Genomic DNA, 20261 nt, shown 5'->3' on the forward strand with positions numbered 1-20261 from the left:
ATGGGTCAGTGAGCTGTGCCATCCACAACTCGATTGAAAACAATGACTTGACATGGAGCTGATGGGTCCTGGAAAAACACACTGTTCCCCAATATTCCTCAATAAAAATTAAAAAAAAAAATAAACAAAACAAAACATATAATGAGTTAGCTGTCCCCAGGTTGGGTAAGCGACACTTCAGAATTCCCTGGACAAACCTATCTTAGTTCTTTATGTAAAGATGTTAGTCTGGTTAAAACCACATTGCATGCAGTATGGGGAAAGAATCGAAGAGAAAGACTGGAGCCAGGTAGGACACTGTTAGAGGGCCTGGAAAAGGGAAGTGATAATAAAACTGAGGCAGATCCTTTTCTGAATTAATGAACTTTGAGGTGAAAGGTTGCCTTCCTAATAATAGCTATGCAGTGGGGCAGTGTGGCTTTCCTTCTATCCTGCCTCCATGAGTCTCTAGGTCACCTCTGCACATTTGAGCTGTTCATTGGGCGAGGGTCATCCAAAGACTAGCTTTATCAAGGAGCTTTCTTTTGAGGGAAGAAATGCCGTTCCCATGTAACTCAAAATGTCACTTTGGAGCTGTTACAAATACAATTCCCATAACTCATCCCTGTTAAGCAAACATAATTCTTATATTGTTAACAAAACACTGACTGTCAAATCACTTTTTAATAAATGATACAATGGCAGGCTCTGCTACCAACTCTCTGTGTATCCCAGAGAAATGACGGTCAGTTTCTTCATTTGTAAATGACAGCAGAAGTCAATGGCCACGTGGAAATTTCCAAGAATCTATGAAGTAGAATACAGATTTCTCATGGCAGTTCCGGTCTGATGCAGGGAGACAGCCATGACCTTCAGCTCTGCCCCATGCTCTCTCTCACAGGCAACAGCCCCTCTTCAAGGGAAGTCAGGCTTTGGAAAAGGCAACAGAATATTATTAGGAGCCATTAGGTCAAATTTTCAAGAATGTCAGTCCTCTCTGATCTCTTTAGCAACAGTTTCTCGTTTTCCTTTCCTTTTGCCACTGTTTATAGTTCAGATTTTCAGAATCTCACACCCAGAATGCTACAATAGCTTTCTCAAACATCTCCCACCGTTAATCTCTCTCTCCTCCCATCTGTCCTTCCCACGGTTGCCAGATTGATCTCCTGGAAAACTACTTTTGATCATTTACTTCTCTTTCTTCTAAGAAGTGTGAATTAAGCAGCCAGTATGTGTCTGGTAGACACCATGCTAGGTGCTAAGGGCACAAAGATGAATGAGTTTGGACTTTGGTCTGGTAGTGATAGTTGGGCAATGGTACAGGTATATTCAGAGTGCAAGCCCAGAGGATATCAGTAGGTCTGGTTTGGTCACAACCCTTCAAATTCTTCACCATCTACTTTATAAAGTACAAGTTTCCAGGGAAATGTAAGACTCCAGAACTGACTTGAGTCGAATTTTCCAGTTCTGCGTCCTTTTATCCTCCTTCAGAACCTGTTGCTTGCCATGAAAGTAAACCAGGTTTCATCTCCTAAGTGTCCTGTATTCTATTCCTACTCCTTCACTTGTCCCTTGCAAATTTTACTAATCCTTCAAGGCCCCCCAGTTCAAAAGTCCCTCAGCTTCCATGTTAGAGTCTCCTTGTCCTCTGAACTTCAGAGCAAGTTTCTAGTCCCTCTTGTTTGGTGTTAATCATGTCCTATCTGTGGGGACTCATCGTTTCCCTTGGAATCTCTCCTCCTTCAGGGAAGTGACCACGACGTACTTGTCTTGGTCCACATTGTTAGCAAACTGCCTTGTATTGACATCTAATAAAGGTTTATTCAATAATGGAATGAACATGTTTGCCAAGACTTGTCCCCTCGTTTATTCTGGCAGACCACAATAGAGAAAATGTATAGCCCAAACTCACTTCAGAAATGTTCTCATCCAGAAAGATACATCATCGAAGAAACTAGCCTTCTCCTTTCAGGATTTAAGTTTACACTCAAGTTAGTTCTTGACAAAGCTAAACCCAATTCAATTAACTTCATTTGTCTTGAAAAGCACAAGTGTGACATGGTTTCAGTAAAGGAAGAAAACATGCTATAGTAAACAGATTATGGGTTTTGGAATCAGTCAGACATGGGTTCAGATTTCTTCATTTTTCTAAGCTGCAGATTCTTCAAATCTATACAGAGGGAATAAATAATTTCCCTTCAAATTTTGTTGTGGTGATTAACAGACATATCTAAGCTGTCTGTGTTTTTACAATGAACACTTTAATTACTTTGAATATCACCTATCACCTTTGCTTTGTACCAGCCTGTGGATAAATAGGTTAGTTATTTATTTATAGCCTACCTTATTTTAGAATTTACTATATAAAAGATACTTACATTTTGCACATTGCTGACATTTAGTAAGGATATTGACAGCTCTTTCATACTCTTTCCAACATATATTTCTCTTTGTTAAATTATAAAATTTTTAAATAAAAAATAAAACAAAATTTAGCATAAATCACTCAATGCTCATTGATTTTTCAATGGTCAACAGCTTGATTCTGAAGATCTCAGATCACAGAATTTCCTAAACATCTCAATAAATAACAGAACGGCAGATTAGGAAATTGATGAAAAAAGTTAGAGGAATGAAGAAGAAAATTAAGGGGGTGGTTAAGGTTTCACCAGAGGCTAGTTTGAATGGAGACTCAGTAGGAACTTAGCTGATATTCTCAGGAAAACTTGGCTACAGTGAGATCTGGAGAACTGAGATGTTTCTTAAGGAGACCCATCGCAACAGATGACCACTTTGACCTTACGGGTCTGGGAAGGCTGGAATTTTTTAGGTTACTGACACAATTGTCCACTTGTCCTTGCAGGTATATACACAGACTTTGTGAAGCCTCATAGAGTGGACAGAAAGTCTGGGCATTTCATTTGTAGCAAACGGGCACTTTCGAATAGAGAGCCTCCGATTTCCTCATGGGTACTCTCAGAATTCAGTAAGCTTCCAAGCTCATAGACAGGCTTTCTATATAAGCTTCCTGACCGTCCAGACCATCCCTGTCAGCCCCACTGGTTCCAACCCCCACTACACTACCCACACCATCCATCTGATGTCCCCAATCTGCTTGGCCTTCCTCCAACATGCCCACAGTTTCCACCTTCATGTCCATGCTGTTTCCTATGAATGACAGACTCCTTCAGATCACACCTTCCTTTTGAAGCCTTCTCTCTTACCCAAGGCATAACTAGTAACTCTCTCCTTCTTCTAACCTCCAACAGAATAAGGTGCGGTGTGAAGAAACGGAATGGACAAATATTCTACTGTCAAAATGATCTGAATTTAAATCTAGCTCTTAGGCCTACGAGCTGTGTGATCTTAGGTAAATTAGCTAATTTTCCTGAGTCTCTGTCTCCTAATATTTAAAATGAAGATTGTTAATTCTCTAAATTTATAGGGATCATCTATGATATTGTATTGCCATTACTGACCTGTCTGTGTTTCTCTTTGTGAGCTCCTTGAGATGAGAAACTTTGCCTTTTTATTTATTTTGCTGTCCCACAAAGCACGTAGCACAGTACCTGGTGTTTTGCAGCATTTAATGTTTTGTTTTGTTTTTAACTTAATGAATGCATAGCTCAAGAAAAGTAACGCAAGCACTGATAGACTGATTAAAGTCTAAGTTCTTTTGTGAAGTGCTCTTTGGTCATCCCATGCCCACTAACTGGAATTCTCAGAGCTCTTGTCACAGCCGGCTTCACACACGCTAATTGATTCTCAGTGATTCCAGGGCTCTAACCACGGCTTTAACTCTGAACTCAGCAAAATTTCACAATGCTCTGTAAACCCCAGTGAACGATAAGGTTATTTGAAATGCTCGATTCTCTTTATCGTTCCAAAGAACTTTCTTCCTTATTTTATGCTGACTTTACTCCAAGGTCCCAGAGACTGAAGCCCCTGTAACAATGCCTTATTTCTGTAGTCCTTGCCCTTGGCTCAAAGTGAGTGGGATCTCCTGACACAACTTTCCCAGCTCGCTACACACTTTGTCTCGCTTTTCTTCAGTGCACTTTCTCTTAACTGTCCTTTGCTTTCTACTTCCGGACAAGCTCCTTCTCATTGATGTATTGTTCTCATGGGGATTTGGAAAACTTTGGTTCATTATTTCTTAATTCATAGGCACATGGAGAATTATTACTGGAAGACACCTTAAAAATTATTGAATCCAGGGATCTCAAATAGAAAACAATTCCCAATATTGTATGAGGTGTGACTAATGGAACATAGCACCTTTTTTCTTTTCCTGCTGAGGTCATATATGGCCTCAGAATGATTTTCAACACAATATGCCAAGTAGAAACTATCATCAATCCATTAGTCTATGTAGGAGATGAAACTTGTTGGACATCCCTGGTGTAGTTCAAAGCTATTATTTTGCTAATGAGGCCCAAAGAGCAGTGCTGACTTAGTCTTGAACCGAAACCAGTACCTGCGTTACTTAACCCTCCACAAGTTCAGTCCAGGGTTTCCCTTTCCACATGATCACTGCTTCTCCTTCAATAGTCATTCGAGTCCTAGAATTTATATTCTATGCATTGGCACATACCTAATAATATTCAAAAATATAATTAAAAGTATAATACAAAAGTTTTGGCTTTATCAAAAAACATCTGTGCTTTCCTCAGTGTTGTCAGCTTGTGAGGAGAAGGGCCTATGTTATATTGTGTATCTTTCAAAAGTTCTAGCTCTGTGTTTGGCACATGGTAGGTATTCAACGAAAACTGTCTGATACATATTCTACTATATATATATATATATATATGAATCAAACAGGAGATCTATCCTTAAATTTTCACTAAGAATCACTGAAAAATCCTACTCCCTTATAGATAAGCAGTATTTGGTTAAAAGGACTTCATGCATGATGGCATATACCCTCACTTTTTTTAGAGTGACACCCTATATTTAAATAAATTCCAATTTCATCCGGATGTTTTAGGGGAAAGTAAATTATTATGTCAATGAATAGGCTGCCCAACGACACGTCTGCTTAAAAATACAAAGGGTAGTGTTGTAGTTTGGGGCTCAGAAGTCCTGAGAAGTGATAGCTTTTCTTCTTGTTTTTCACGGTGACATCTTGACCATAACTTGTGGTTTTGTTTATTGCTGACGACACAGAATTGTTAGGACAGAAAAATAAAGGAAAGGAGAGGAACAGAAAGAGAATAAGAAGAGAGAGGGGAGGAAAGGTATTTTACAGTATAGCAATAAGATACTAGTACTATCACTTAAAAATAGATGTAAAAAGCTGTACAACCCACAGCTAACGTCATACTTAATGGTGAAAGCTTTCCCCTTAAGGTCAGGAACAAGACAAGGATGGCTGCTCTTGCCACTTCTATCTAAAATCATACTGGAGGTTCTAGCCAGGGCAGTTAGGCGTGACAAAGAAATAAAAGTCATCCAGACTGAACAGAAAGAAGTTAAAACTCTTTTAACATATGACATTATCTTGCATATTAAAAATCCTGAGAAATCTACAAAAAACAAAAAAACAAAAAAACTATTGGAACTAATAAATGGGTGTAGAAACGTAGCTATAAGATTGATATACAAAAATAGTTATATTTCTATACACTTGCAATGAACAATCCCAAAATGAGACTAAGAAGACAACTCACATGCAGAAGAATGAAATTGGAATCCTGCCTCATATTATATGTAAAAACTAACTCAAAATGTGACCAAACACCTAATGTAAGAGCTAAAATTATAAAACTCTTAAAAGAAAATATGGACATAAATCTTCATGACTTTGGATTAAGCAGTGGTTTCTTAGATATGACACTCAAAACACAAGAAACAAAAGAAAAAAATACATAAATTAAATTGGCAAAATTAAAAATTTTGTGCATCAAAGGACACTATCTAGTGAGTAAAGAGACAACTCACAGAATGGGAGAAAATATTTGCAAAGCACATATTTGATAAGAGATTAATATTCAGCATATATAAAGAACTTCTACAACTCAACAACAAAAGAATCCAATTTAAAAATGGGCAAAGAATCTGAATAGACATTTCTCCGAAGAAGATATACAAATGGCCAATAAACACATGAAAAGATGGTCAACACCAATAGCCATTAGAGAAGTGAAGATCAAAACCACAATGAGATATCACTTCAGACAAAACAGTATGGTTATAAGCAGCAAGACATGTAATAACAAGTATTGGTGAAGATGTGGAGAAATTGAACCTCTCATACACTGATGGTGGGAATGTATAATGGTACAACCACCTTAGAGAAACAGTCTGGCAGTTCCTCAAATGTTAAACATAGACTTATTATATGACCCAGCAATTCTACTCCTAGGCATATCCCAATAGAAATAAAAAATATATGTCCACACAAAAATTCGTACACGAATATTCATAACACCATTATCCATGATAGCCAGAAAGTAGAAACATTCCAGATGTCCATCAATTGATGAACAGACAAATTAAATGAGGTATATTCATACAATGGAACATTATTTGGCATTGGACAGAAATAAAGTACTTAAACATGTCAACAACATAGATGCACTTTGAGAACATTATGTAAAATGAAGGAAACAGTTACAAAAGCAGTTACCACATTGTGTATAATTCCATCTATATGAAATATCCAGAAAAGGCTAATCTATAGAGACAAATTAGGTTAGTAGTAGCCTACGGCTGAATAGGGTGGGAGTGGGAGAAATACTTAGGAAGTGACTGCTAGATGATTTCTTAATGGGGTGATGGAACATTCTACAATTAATTGTGATGGTTGCATAACTCTCCGTATACTAAAAACCTTTGGATTGCATACTTAAATTGGTGAATTGTATGGTATGTGAATTATGTCTCATTATAGCTGTTACTTAAAAATGATACCTGTGCATATGAGTAAATATTGTAATTTTAGTGATTAAATTTCATTTGTTACTTCTCTTCTTTCCTATGTCTGTCACAACAATCCATGTATTCACTTAGATGATCCATATGTATATTGCCATGACTACTGTCTTAGCTTCGTAATGTGTTACATACTAGACATATTTTATGATGAGTAAGTATCTTTTATGAAATCCATCCCTCTAGAACATTTACTTTAAACGAGGAAAGATTTAAAAAATAAAAACACCTAAATTATATTTTTTCTTCTTCATTGGAGTCAGTATATCACCTTCATCGACACATGATTTCTGCTGACCGCGAGCAGCTTTACCCCCAGGATTTTATATATTTACCATAAATCTATTTCACTGGAAATCACATCATTACTTATAGCACTACATTTATAAAAGTGCTCTACTGTCTGGTAGCTTCAAAATTTGTTTGCTACTGGAAGCCTAAATGTTAATTATTGTTAAATCCAAGGCAACTGAGAGAACTTACTGTTTTGATTATTTCGTACCTACCCCTTTTGAATCAATCACTCCGGGCTTTGCATTAAACTTCACTGTCTTCAGCCGGGCACGTTCCTTTCTTTCCACCCTAAAGAAAATTGAAAATAAAGACTCTTTCACACGGCCATTCATTTACGACTCCTTTCCTCATTAAATGAAGAGCACCTTTTCTTCTTGTCATACAGCTCCAACAAAATGTGTTTTAAAATATTTCTGTTCCTTTGTTCAGTGTAAAAACTCTTGGCATAATGTCTTTAAGTGGCTAACACATCCCTTGCTATTTCTGTGTTATATGTACTGAGAATCACAGTATTTGGAACAAAGAGGTAGAAAAACCAATATTTGTTATTTAAACTCCCGAATCAATCAATCAAAATCTATTTCAAGAAATCACCGCCCATAGAAATGAACACTTAAAATGGAGACTAAGTAAACTTTCCTCATCTCTTCTCCCCTTTTCTTTTTGTTTCCTTTTACTTCCCTCCCCTCTAAGAACACTAAGGAATTTACTACCCTCACCTCAAAACCGAACATGTTATAGATAATCTTGAAATTTTCCTTTTCCCTAATGCCCTTTCCCTGTCATTCTGAAGATTTCTTTACTTATTGAGTGCGTACCCTGCATCAAGCAAGGAGCTGGGGAACAAAGAAAAAACATTTGAAAAGCATGACTGCAATGAACATAAATAAAGACTGCTGCACAATAAAACTTTCGATAGCATCGATCTCACTGAACGGTACAGAGGGGTGGAAAGCATTGGGGTGGGCTTCTTGAAAGAGGTACCCATTTATGTGAGACTTGAAGGATTAGAAAGAGCTTGCCAATAGGAAAAGTTCTGGGAGAATTCCCTCAGAGGAGGAAAACCATGTACCACGCCTTGAGGGTTATAAGCAAGCTAAATATTGGAGGAAGATTCTGGTACAGGACATATACACGGTGGGGAGGTGAGGTGGGAGAGGTGGCAGGGCCTCCTTGTAAAGGGTATCCATTCACACTACGGACTTGGGTGTTTTCCTTGGGGAAATCCTCATGAATTATTAGAGGATATAAAACAGGGAAGTGCTAGAATAGATTAGCATTTTAAATAAATGGCTGTGGTGAAGGAGAAAGATAAACGGAAGGAGGGAAGGGACAGCTGGAAGCAGGAGGCCTATTTAGGAGCTGTTGTCATAATCCAGGCAAGCAAAGATGAGAAATGATAAAGAGGTGGGGGAGAGAGAAGGGCTTTAGAAATATTACTAAAATAAAATCGGTAGGACATGTGCCTGTTTGAAGGCTGGGGTTGAAAAAAGGAAAGGAGAGAAATTTAAATATCCCCGGATTTTTTTTTTTTTTTGAGCCTCTCCAGTGAGACATGATCATTTCCTTCTCTACACCACAATAGCAACTATTTGTTCCTCTGTGTCAGTATTATCCCTTGCTTCCATGTGCTTGTTTATTTTGCATTGCATAAGCAAGGGTGTATGTTCCTTGAGGGCAAGACCACATAATACTCCACAGCGTGTTATATCAAGTCCTCAATAAATAACTATTGAACTAAAATAATATTCATTGTTTTGTTTTAACATGACTTTTTGTTTAAATATGGCTAGCTATTATTTCAAAAATGGTGGAAGAAAAGAGAGAGGAAAAATACTAAATCTACAAAAATGTAATGGTTTATGAAATCTAAGCTATTCATAGATGAATAATTAACCACATACTCCTTTTTAACTGAGAGCTCTTTTGTGTTTCCAGCTGAAACACAGCGAGAATCAGCGTTTCTATAGTTACAGAATGGAGTTTCAGAATATATTTATTTCAATGTGAGAGTAGAATATCTGAGTGGAAACAGCTGAACAAAAATTCTCACACCTAACCTTGGATATTAAAGCAATATGTTCCACAGAGAGTTTCTACTCGTACCCAACATACAACAGTTGGAAGGAGAGGAAGGAAGACTCTGGATGAGCTAAGCTGCCAAGCAGAAAGATGCTCACTGAGAAAATGCCTGCTCCAAGCTCCTTCAGCTTTTCTCAGTTTTAATCGAAGTGCAAATGTTAATTCATATTCATCCCTTTGGATTTTTCTAAAACTGCTCTTATAGACCTGACTTTATCTTGGCTTCTTTGCATTAACCAGGCTAATTATGGAAACACTAGTTCGATAGATATTGCCAAAATGATTGCAGATTACAGAGAATACATGGTTATTTGATCAAGCTGTGCAAATAAATTCTGCATAAACCCGTAGAACTCACATGGACCCCAAAAATGCATAATATTAGGCTGAACTTAGTATTCTGTTCTAAGAATTGTTTGGCTACAGCGCTGTAATTCCACCCTCCCAGCCCCACCAGTTCCTAAATGCATTCTTTTCAGATTTCTTAAGAAATGTCCCTATTAGGCCATTTTTAGTGGTCTATCCCTTAGATCTTAAAAAGGTTGCAAAGAATGTCCGATGATTGAACAGACAGACACATAAACACAGGCACACACACCTAATATTTGCTATGGTGTATTATTAATCTTCAAACAGACAATAGAATAAGTAAATAACAACTTTTAATTACTGTATAGGTGGCATAGTTTTGGTTCCCTCATGAAAGAAGTCGAAAAGGTTTGCTTTCTACTAGGGTTGAAAGTTTCATTAATAATGATGATGATAATATAAGTGGTGGCTGAAGTTTTAACATTATAATTATTAATGAAAAATTCCTTCATATTTACATCATCTCATTGGCTCTCCACAATAACCAACTGATATAGGTATTATCAACTCTGTTTAAAGGCTGGGAACATTGAGACCTGAAGCTTGCCCATTTAGAAAGTGGTAGAAATAGGGCCTGAATGTGTATTTGCTAATAGCTAATTTTAGTGTCTGCCCATATCCACTCCATTTGAGAAACAGCATTCAAGAACCTTCCATGCCTCCCTTATCCAATGCGCATACTCAAAAAACAAGAGATTTGGGATGGGTCATACACCATTTTCAGGCCAATACAGTTCCTCACAAGTCTGGGCTGAGTTTTTCGCCAATGATAACCAACCCCTCTCCGTTGCATCCCCATATCCCAAATGTCCTGAATTAAATAAACCGTAAACAAATTCAAGCACGTAATCATTGAGGTGAAAACATACCATAACAGGCTGGCCTCAATATTCAGAATAAATTTGCTTTGAACACTGAAATTTAGGTTAACTAGTAAATGCCTATTTGCAACATTACGTCACAAACGCTGGACTGATTTCTCTCCTCAGTGGTCTATCTATGTTCACTGAAACCCCACCATAGTCTTGTTTTCCCATCACAGAGGCCCACATTGATTGACTCTTGGAGTTCTCTGCAAACCTCTCTCCTTGGTAGCAGTGGTTATGGTTTATCTTTTCTTCCTTATCTGCCTCGGCCCTGTCCTCTCTCCTAGTGCAGGTGGGATGTAAATGGATAGCTTATTGTGGAAACGAGAGTTAGGACTAGGGAATAGGGCTCTAAATAATGCTGTATTCTTTTGAGCACCAAAAGCTCAACATCTAAAGAAAGGAAAATATCCATCATTTGAGTATGCAAAAAAATGTTGGAAGCTGTGCTAAGCACCTTGTTACCTATATTATCTATAATCTGTCCAGTGATCCAGGCCTTATGATGGAGCTGGGCTTCTAGTAGATGCTTAAAGAATCTTTGTGAAATGAATGAATGAAGGAACGAATGAACGAATCTTCAAGGAGGCTACTAGTTTTTGACCTTGATGCGAAAAGTAGGCTCAGAGAGTTTAAGCAACTTGCCCAAACAATCAGTGTTTCTGATAAGAAGTTGTTTGCCATTTCACGACTTTTTCACTTGGTAAATTTAGCATCATCTTCTCTAATTATTTTACTAAGTAAGACTCCTTTGGCAAAAATAGATATTAAGGTCCATTGATCTTTACCTAAGGAAATGGTGGACCACCTGTAATAGAAAGACTGAATCGTGATGAGAAGGACTGCCGTATTTCTCCCATACTCAGGAGGCAAGCAATTAATTAGATTGTTTAAGCAGAAATAATCTTCTTTGCCCTAGTTTGGTCACTGACCAAAATACTGAAAATATAAACTGGATGGCAAAATTTGAGCAATCCATTCTGACACCTAGCATCTCCAGAAAGTACCAAATGGTCGTGCTTTAATGAGCCCAACTGTCTCCCTCTGCCCGCTCACCCAATTCCCATCTGGCATTTTCAGGGTCTGGCCAAATACATAATGAAATCAGGCTTGGAGCGCTGGATGGTGGAAACACCATTTGGCGCTGGCTGATCCTTTGCCTGTTCTCCACAAGGCCCTGTTGCAAGGAGAATTGACATGCCACAGTTATTGGCCGCAGGCTTGTTACAAAGGCTAGGTAAGTAAAACCTTATGCAATGCTAGCTGTAAACTGTCATCCAAGAGCTGACACTTGGATTAAGAGACTGTGGAACAAATTCTAGCTTGGCCACTCACAAACTATGTAGTCTCAGAAAACAGAGCTTCTGTGTTGAGTCCAGGTTTTCAAATCACAAAAGTCTGGGTTTGAATTCTGCATCTACCACTTACTAGCTTTGGGACTTAGGGCAGATCATTCAACGTCTAAGGATTCAGGTTTCATGCTGGTAAAATTAGAATATTAACACAGATTTCAAAAATTATGGTGAGTGTTAAATGAGATAATACAAGAAAATAGTTTAGCACAGTTTCTGATACAAGGGTCCCTAGTGTCCTCTCGGTGTAGTGGAAAGCCATATGGTCTTGCTACCAGAGAGACAGGATGGCTGTGCATCCTTGGACAAGTGACTTGGACCTGACTTCTCTGACCTTCAGTTTCTTTATGAGGCCATTGTGAAGATTAAGTGAAGTCACGTATTTGAAAGCACCTGACACAATAAATAGTCAGTGCTATCATCAGATGGAATTCATCCCTCTGGCTGCTACCTTTTCGCTTCCCTTAATACCTGCTATGGACTGAATGTTTGTGCCCCAAATTTATCACTTGAAGCCCTAATCCCCAGTGTGATGGCCTGTGGAAGTAGAGCCTTTGGGAGATAATTAGGTCAGGAGGGTGGGGCCATTAATCCCATGAATAGGATTAATGCTCTTATAAGAGGAGACATAAGAAAAACAATCTCTCTTTCAGCCCTGTGAGGATACAGCAAGAAGGCCATATGCTAACCAGGAAGAGGGCCCTCACGGGAAACTGAATTAGCCAGCACCTTGACTCTGGGCTCCCCAGAACACTTAGAAATAAATGTCTGTTGTTTAAGCTGCCCAACCTGTGGTGTTTTGTTAATGCAGCCTGAGCAGAACAGGCCAGTGCTTTTCTTGACAATATAGCTCTCATTGCTCGTCCCAGCGTAGCTGAGCCATAGTTATGTGTTGGCCCCGTAAAGGTTGGGCTCCAGATTGTGACTCAATGACAGAGCTTGGCACGCAGATGCTGCTCAGGCAATGCCTGATGGAGTAGATTTTGTCAGGTCTTATTTTTGTAACGTTGGGAGGTAGGATTGCATATGGATTAAAAGCATCCGTTAGCTCTGCAGCCTGGATTCAAACCCCAGTTCTGCCACTTACTAGCTGGCCATTTTCAGGCAAATTAATTAACTGCTCTATTCCGCAACCTCCTGATTTATGATATAGGAATAAGAATATCACTTCCCTTATAGGGTTGTGCTAGCGTCATTGAGATTTAAATACATTAATTATAAAGGGCTTAGAACAGTGTCTAGCATGTTCTAGAACTGTTCTGGTAAATATAATTTATTCACCATCTTCAAAGAAGGGTGGGGGAAGGCAATAATTTGCATCTTGGTTTCATTGGAATGATTACATGAAATCACAACAAAGAAACATTTTTGTAAAGGGTTCAAGTTACACACTGATGTGATCCATTTTTTCCAGATCAGCTCTACTAGCTCAACTATACTCAGAAAAGGGGCTAGAGAGGAATTAAGAATTGAAAAAATAACCCTAGGCTAATCTTAAATCATATCTGTACCAGCTACCGTTTATTCTGAGATATAGTTTTAAGATGCTGAATGTAGGGTGAAATGAGGGTACCTCATTTAGCAGTAAAGTATTAGAGAGGAACCCAGGACAGGTTCATGACAGATTTTAAATTGCATTAAAGTAAGTGCACAAAAACTCTGTGGGATACTATTTTAAATGATTTTTATTTTTTCTTTATACTTTTCTAAATTCTTTCACTTTTCTACAATGAAATGTATTACTGTTATAAACATGCGAAACAGTAATTTTACATTTTTGGAAAAAATTAAAACCCTAAGGAGAAAATTTGACAGAAATTCATTTACAGCCATAAACACACACATGCATGCACGTGTGTGCACATACACACGGAGGAGGAACTATTATACCCTTCATGAGATACAAATAAATATCAATATTAGACTCTCTAGACAAACTTCTTTTCCAGCTGTAGCATGGTTGTTAAAATGGTTTTCATCCAAAATGGGAGAGTCAACTTAAGAATGACCACCAGCAGGTGGAAAATTACCTGAAGAGGAACAGAACAGCACTGAGAATGTTCCTTGAGGTGAAAAATGATGTTTAATTGAACAAATGAAGGGCTGTGGACAAAATTGGTTAGAATCATCGAATTTCAGAGTTGGAAAAGGTCTGAAAAATCACATAGTTCAACTCGCCCATCCAAAACTTGAATCCCTGTTATAATTTACATTGGGTCTTCCATTATCAGAATCACCTGGGGGAACTTACAAAAAAAATACGAATTTACAGGACCCGCATGGATGGACTGAATTAGAATCTAAGTATGGGAAGGAATGGGGGAGGGGTTGGGGGGAAATGGGCATATCTAAGTTTTCATAATATTCCCTTCGTGCAAAAACCATTGTCTCAGTTCACTATCTTCCCAGGTAATCCATACCATTTCTAGGCAGCTCTGACTTGCAAAAGAATTTCTTGAAAGTGAGCTGAATCTATGCCCACATAGCTTTCCCTCCTCTACCCTTGGGGCCATATTCAACAAGATGGCTCCTGTTTTCTACAGAACAGTCTCCCTCCAACAGCTCTGATTTAATTAAATCAAAGCAAACCAAAACGCATGATGCCTTGACATTTTTTTTTTATGTAAATGGAAAAGGAGAAACACAGAATATAAACCAGAACTGAGAGAAACTGCTTTGAATACATCATCTTTCAGAAAACACTATAAGCCATGAAGCAAATGCAGAATGTCTTCTCAAAGCAATGTCAGGCAATTATCCAGGAGCCCAGAGGTTTAAAGAGACCCAGAGAAGTGTGTGCTGGTGGGAGGGTCGGAGGCAAGGGCGTGGGAAGTGAGGAGTTCCCTGGAGTTTTAGTTGCTTCTCTGCAACTCCTCCCTACTAAAGGTGAGGGAGCAGCTCTGGAACAGTCAGTTGGCCTGCTGCTCTCCCCCCACATTCCTCCCAGGCTGTGTGGCCACAGGCAGAGAAAGATGGGTGACCAGCCTTCTCTGGGGTGCAAGTGTCCCACAGTTCTTCTGGGGTATAATTGATATCTTTCCATATGGTTTATACTCAGTCACTGGATCACTTTGTGTATGGCAGCATGCGAATACTCAGCTTCCCTGAGGGTTTTTTTTTTTTTTTTTTTTTTTTTTTTTTTACACAAAGGTTTTATTTGGGGTGTTTGCATGTGAGGAGAGCTCTTGGAGAAACCTGAAGCTTGAAAAACCTTGGCGACTGCTTGGAAAAAGTATTATTCCTGACTTCAATTTCATACCACATCTCTTTTCTGGGGTGCAGAATATTTGTTTCTTAGACAATATCTTAGTGCCAAAAGGACACTGCTGGGAAGGAAAGTTCCTTTCTGGTGGTGATGAGTAGAAGCTGCTGGGACAGATGAAGGAATTGACTGTTCTGAAGTATATTCCTGTCTTTCAAAAGCTGATTTGAGGAAATGCTTAGACGAGAAGGAACATAATACTCCTGACTAAGGAAACATATGGAACTGAATTGTCTGAGTGGAAGTGGGGAATTATGGGGCGGGCAACTGGAGCAACGAAAAGAGTGAAAAATAGTTGTGAACCCAGGCTTTCAACCTCACCAGATCTTTGACAGCTCGTATCCCAGACATTTGAACTTGGAATGGAGGTTTTCAGTGTTTTCCATTAGTATTTGGAAGTAATAGATATACCTAGGACTTTAGCTGAGTACATAGTCTTTATTTGGCTTTTACTTCACCCTTCTGTAAAATTCTTTATTTGGCTTTTACCTGGCCTTTCTAAAAAATTGTCTGGTATATTTTGAACCTCTGGAGTAAGCCCTTGAGTTTGTAAGTCAGTGTACAAGCTGATAACCATAATCGTGAACATGGAATGCTAGTAAAAGTTTTAGGAAGGCAGTGTAAGCAGATCCTCTGCCTTTATGTCTTATCACAGACACCACTTTTGGTAAAACCCTAAAGTGAAGAGAATATTTAATTTGTGTTGCCTGCCACCACTGACAATTTTCCTGCAGGCTGACTAGCCCACTCAGATAGACATTTTGTCAACAGTTTGCCACATCTTCATCCTCCCTCATCGACACTGCTGGGATCACTGAAAAGCAAACACTCTGAGATAGAAAAAGCATCCTTACCGCCGTTTGCTGGGGATGACGCCCATCTCCTCACTGTCTCCCTCGAGGGTGACTCTCCTGGCTTGCCACCACTCGTCATCAGAGGCGTTGATGACATGGAGAATGTCTCCGTATTTAAAACTAAGTCCTTGACTCGGCAGCCCACTGTCCTTGCTCTTGTCATAGTCAAACATGGCTCTGGAGGAAATGACAAGAGAGGACGTTGTGAGGAATCTCTGGCAGCACAAACGTAGGATTCGCAGTTTTGATAATTCACTCGTGCCCTGAGAACCCATCATTCGTTTGATGTCAACTCCCCGGACTAACACCCAAATTTCAGTCCACATTCCTACTGCTTTGGTCACACATTGAGGTTAGTTTTTGCTTGTCCTTGGAAGTTGCAGGGGGAGCCTCTAGATTCCTAAAACCAGGGTACTTTTCTTGAAGACCATTGTTTGTGACAAGGTGATAATAGGAGATGGTAAAGGCAGTTTAGTACCTAAGTGAGATTTTTCCCCCCTCCCACTACGATCAAAATTTTTAAGTTACACACACACACACACACACACACACACACACACAAAGGAAATAATGAAAAGAAGCATAGGCGTCTTTCTGAATGAAGCATTTGTGTCATGAACAAATCATCTCAGATGTGTCAGTCTGTAGAACTCTTTCTTTTATAACAGGGAAAAATGGTGACAGCTTAAATGTCCACTCACAAGGATCTGTGATCCTTCCACTTACTGGCATATTGGACCATCACTGAAATTGGATGGTTGCAGAGGTTGATATAATGACATGAATAAATGCTCAAAATGCAATCAAGAAAATAGATACACCTATGTTTATGTGTGTGTATGTATGTGAATATAGATCAAAATCATGTGAACAAGACAAATTTTTTTGCCTATCTCATCGTGGCATTTATCACTCTGAATTGTAATTCTTGCTGTATGTATCATGTTTGCCCCACTAAAGAGCATTTGCTGAGCCTTTGCAAAACCCAACACACTATAATATGTATGATTGGTGGGGTGAGGGAGTTTGAAGCAGAATTAAAACAATGACCGAGACCTTAGTAACCAACTGCTGCCTTAAGGAGCTGACAGTTTGGTCTCAAGTCCTGTGTCGCCCACCTCCTCCTGTATCCCCCGTTCTTACAAACCACCACCACACACACAGCATACAATTTCTCTGGAGAAGCAGATTTTGCCACTTCCCTGTTTATTCCCCTTTGATTCCATTCTAAGGATTCCTCTAGAGTGTAATCAATCACTAGGCAAGAAAAACTAGCTAGATCTGGGAAACAGATTTTTCTAATATCACTGTGGACCAAGTGTAGTTCTTTTCCTTTTTTTTTTTTTTTAATAATGAAAGAAATGTCACATCTGCTGTCATGGCAACCAAAAAGCGCTGAAGACAGCATCTAGAGATCTCAAATACTGCAGAAGTTGAATTATTTTGCAACGCAACCCCTTCTTTCATTAACTCTGTTTCCAAGTGATAGAATATGGGGGGAGTTTCTCAGCACCAGCTCCCAGAACGACTCATTTATACCTTGACCATCAGCACGTTCCCTCCCAAAGGCTTCAGCAAAGCCCCAGCCAGGAAAAGGGGGCTGAGAAAGGGCAGAGACCCACTGCTGATGCTGCCACATCTCTGGCTGGGTGATGTGACATACGTGTAAATTAGCTAACATTCCTGAGCCAAAGGTTTTTAATGAAACATTAGTCCACTAACTATATTCCCATGCGGCTGCTGTGAGCATTAATAAAATACTACATACGAAGCACCCAGGTCCTGGTAGGTGCACTGTAGCGGACTGGACTATAGTAGTAAAGAAGACAGACTCTGGGGCCGCACTGTTAGGGACACGACCTGCCGACGGCTTCTCACTAGTCATATAGCTGGTCACCCAGGCAAGCTACTTGGTGATGATAACAACAACGATGTACCAGTCCCTCCATCAAGGAATTGTTGTATGGATGAAGTGTTCCATAAAGCAATACATGTGAAGCCTGCACAGCAGCGCCGGGCACATAGTGACAATCAGGAAGGATGAGCTGCTGTAATTATTATTGCCCCTTTCCCTTTTGAGTGTATACTCATAAAATTCTTTCTACAAATTCTACTCTGTGCACACAGTAGTTAACACAGCAGTCGTGAGGCTGCTATCCTTAAAAAGGCCTGCTTGCAAGGGTGGCCCTTAGGGGCTGACATCGGGGAACTCAGATTTTGGGAAAGTTCTCACCATTTCCTATTAAGAATGGCTCACGGTGCCTAAGCTGTATGGACAATATCATTTACACTTGCTTGTCTTCTGGGAGTCCAGGAATGTGCCAGAAAAGGGTGCCTACTTGATCAGCCCACAATAAAAACCCCCTAAATGTAAATATTAGTAGTCCTGTTTTGAAGATGAGGGAAAGAGACTCAGGAAGTCAAGGGACCTGCCCCAGGTCACGTGTACACAGGAAAGAGTGTATGAGACTGAACCTAGAATAAGGCCTATGTGACTTCAAAATCCACATTCTTGGCCATTTTATTATCAGGCTCCATTTCCCAGGTTGTTACCTTCTGGCCGTGCTCACAATTTAGCAGCACCAGCAACTTGTAATCCTGCCTTCAAAGCTGATCACCTCTTCCCCACAAAGTTCCTTTACCTTTTAGTTCTTGTCCCAGAATTTCTTATCTTAAAAATAGTTAAACCTCTGGTTTGTCTCCAGCCTCCTTCTGGATGTAAAGTGTGGGGAGTGGAGGTAGAAAAGCCATCAGGAAACCTGGCAGGTGGTAGCCAAGAAGGTAGGCTCTAGGGTCAGCCTGCCTGGGTCTGAAACTGTTTAACTGGGTGACCTTGAACAAGTTACCTAACCTCTCTGGGCTTCAAGTTTTCTTAACCATAAAATTGGCATAATAATAACAGCAGCTACTTCAAAGAGTTTTGATGAGGAGTAAATAAAATACGTCAAGTATTGCAACACCAGCCTGGCACTAGCAAGTGCTCAATAAAGGTTAGCTATTATTACTACTATAATTATTATTCTGAAAAATGTACTGGGCTTTGAAGCAGGGCACCTGGGTCCCAAATGTCCCACTTAGTATAGCTACCCTGTGGACTGTGTATACAGACATCTAAAACACCTCTCTATCCTCAGGACTCACTATAGCACTGGGCACTAAGTAGATCCTCAATACAGGTCTGTGGAAATGTTTCAGGTGGTCTTCGAAAGCCCTGCTTCTCTCAAGCCTCAACATCCCCATATGCACGACGTGTGATCAAAAAAATACAGTGAATGTTTAAATTTTTAAAATTTATTACAGTAAAAGACACATTGCCATTAATTCCCCTCAAAATACTCCCCCTCACTTCGAACACACTTATCCCATAGTTCTTGCCACTTTCTGAAGCAGTTCTGGAAGTCCTCTTTCATGAGTCTTTATGAGCATTTAAGAAACAATGTGCGTAGAAAACGGCCTGAGAAATGGGCAGTTTCCATCATGACAACGCTCCGTGTCACACATCGCTTCTGGTATGGCAATTTCTGTCGAATAAAAACATTATTCATCCACCTTATTCACCGGATATGACACTGTGCGACTTCTGGCTCTTCCTCAAAGTCAAAATGACTATGAAAGGAAAACATTTTGAATCCATTCAGGACATCGAGGCAGCCATGACAACGCAACTAAAGACACTCAGGAAAGAGGACTTCCAGAACTACTTCAGAAAGTGGCAAGAACGATGGGATAAGTGTGTTCGAAGTGAGGGGGAGTATTTTGAGGGGAATTGATGGCAATGTGTCTTTTACTGTAATAAATTTTTAAAATTTAAACATTCATTGTAGTTTTTGATCATGCCTCATAAGGGAATGGGGAGTTGAGACTGTTCCCAGAGGTCCCCACCAGGTCAAATATTCATTCTCCTGTGCTCCATTCGAGTCCCAAGAATCAATGAGGGGAGGTTTCCCACTTTTGCCTTCAACCGTCAGTGTCTTCGAGGAAGGGACTCAGTGACAGGTGCTTTCCACGAGTGTTATTGCTCTTGGACAACCTTCCCCTCTAGGATTACACCGATTCAGACTTGCCAGGTCCCCCAAAACAAGCATTGACACATTTGAGCAGCTTCTGGCTCCTTTGGATATTAATGGATCCTCACATCTGGGAAAAATGCTACAGTGACCCATCACCGAATTTAAAAAGTGATAAACTGTTTTTAATTTGTTTATGTGCTAATTCATCACAGCAACTTTTACAAAATGCCATTAAGATTCACACTTTCCACCCAGGGTGC

At 39.5% G+C, this 20261-nt stretch overlaps 1 protein-coding gene across 27 annotated transcripts in view; it reads right to left on the reverse strand.

Moving 5' to 3' along the window:
- The window catches only part of DLG2 (discs large MAGUK scaffold protein 2), a 1874701-nt gene that overhangs the window by 52958 nt on the left and 1801482 nt on the right, over positions 1-20261 (reverse strand). For all 27 annotated transcript variants that reach the window (XM_033121658.1, XM_033121661.1, XM_033121660.1 and 24 more), the window contains 2 exons: positions 15992-16168; positions 7419-7494 (listed from right to left, as the gene is read on the reverse strand). In XM_033121658.1, coding sequence (XP_032977549.1) covers positions 7419-7494; positions 15992-16168 — 253 coding nt within the window. The remainder of the gene's footprint in view (positions 1-7418; positions 7495-15991; positions 16169-20261) is intronic.

This window comes from Rhinolophus ferrumequinum, chromosome 11, assembly GCF_004115265.2.
Source record: "Rhinolophus ferrumequinum isolate MPI-CBG mRhiFer1 chromosome 11, mRhiFer1_v1.p, whole genome shotgun sequence".
NCBI classification, from domain to species: Eukaryota; Metazoa; Chordata; class Mammalia; order Chiroptera; family Rhinolophidae; genus Rhinolophus; species Rhinolophus ferrumequinum.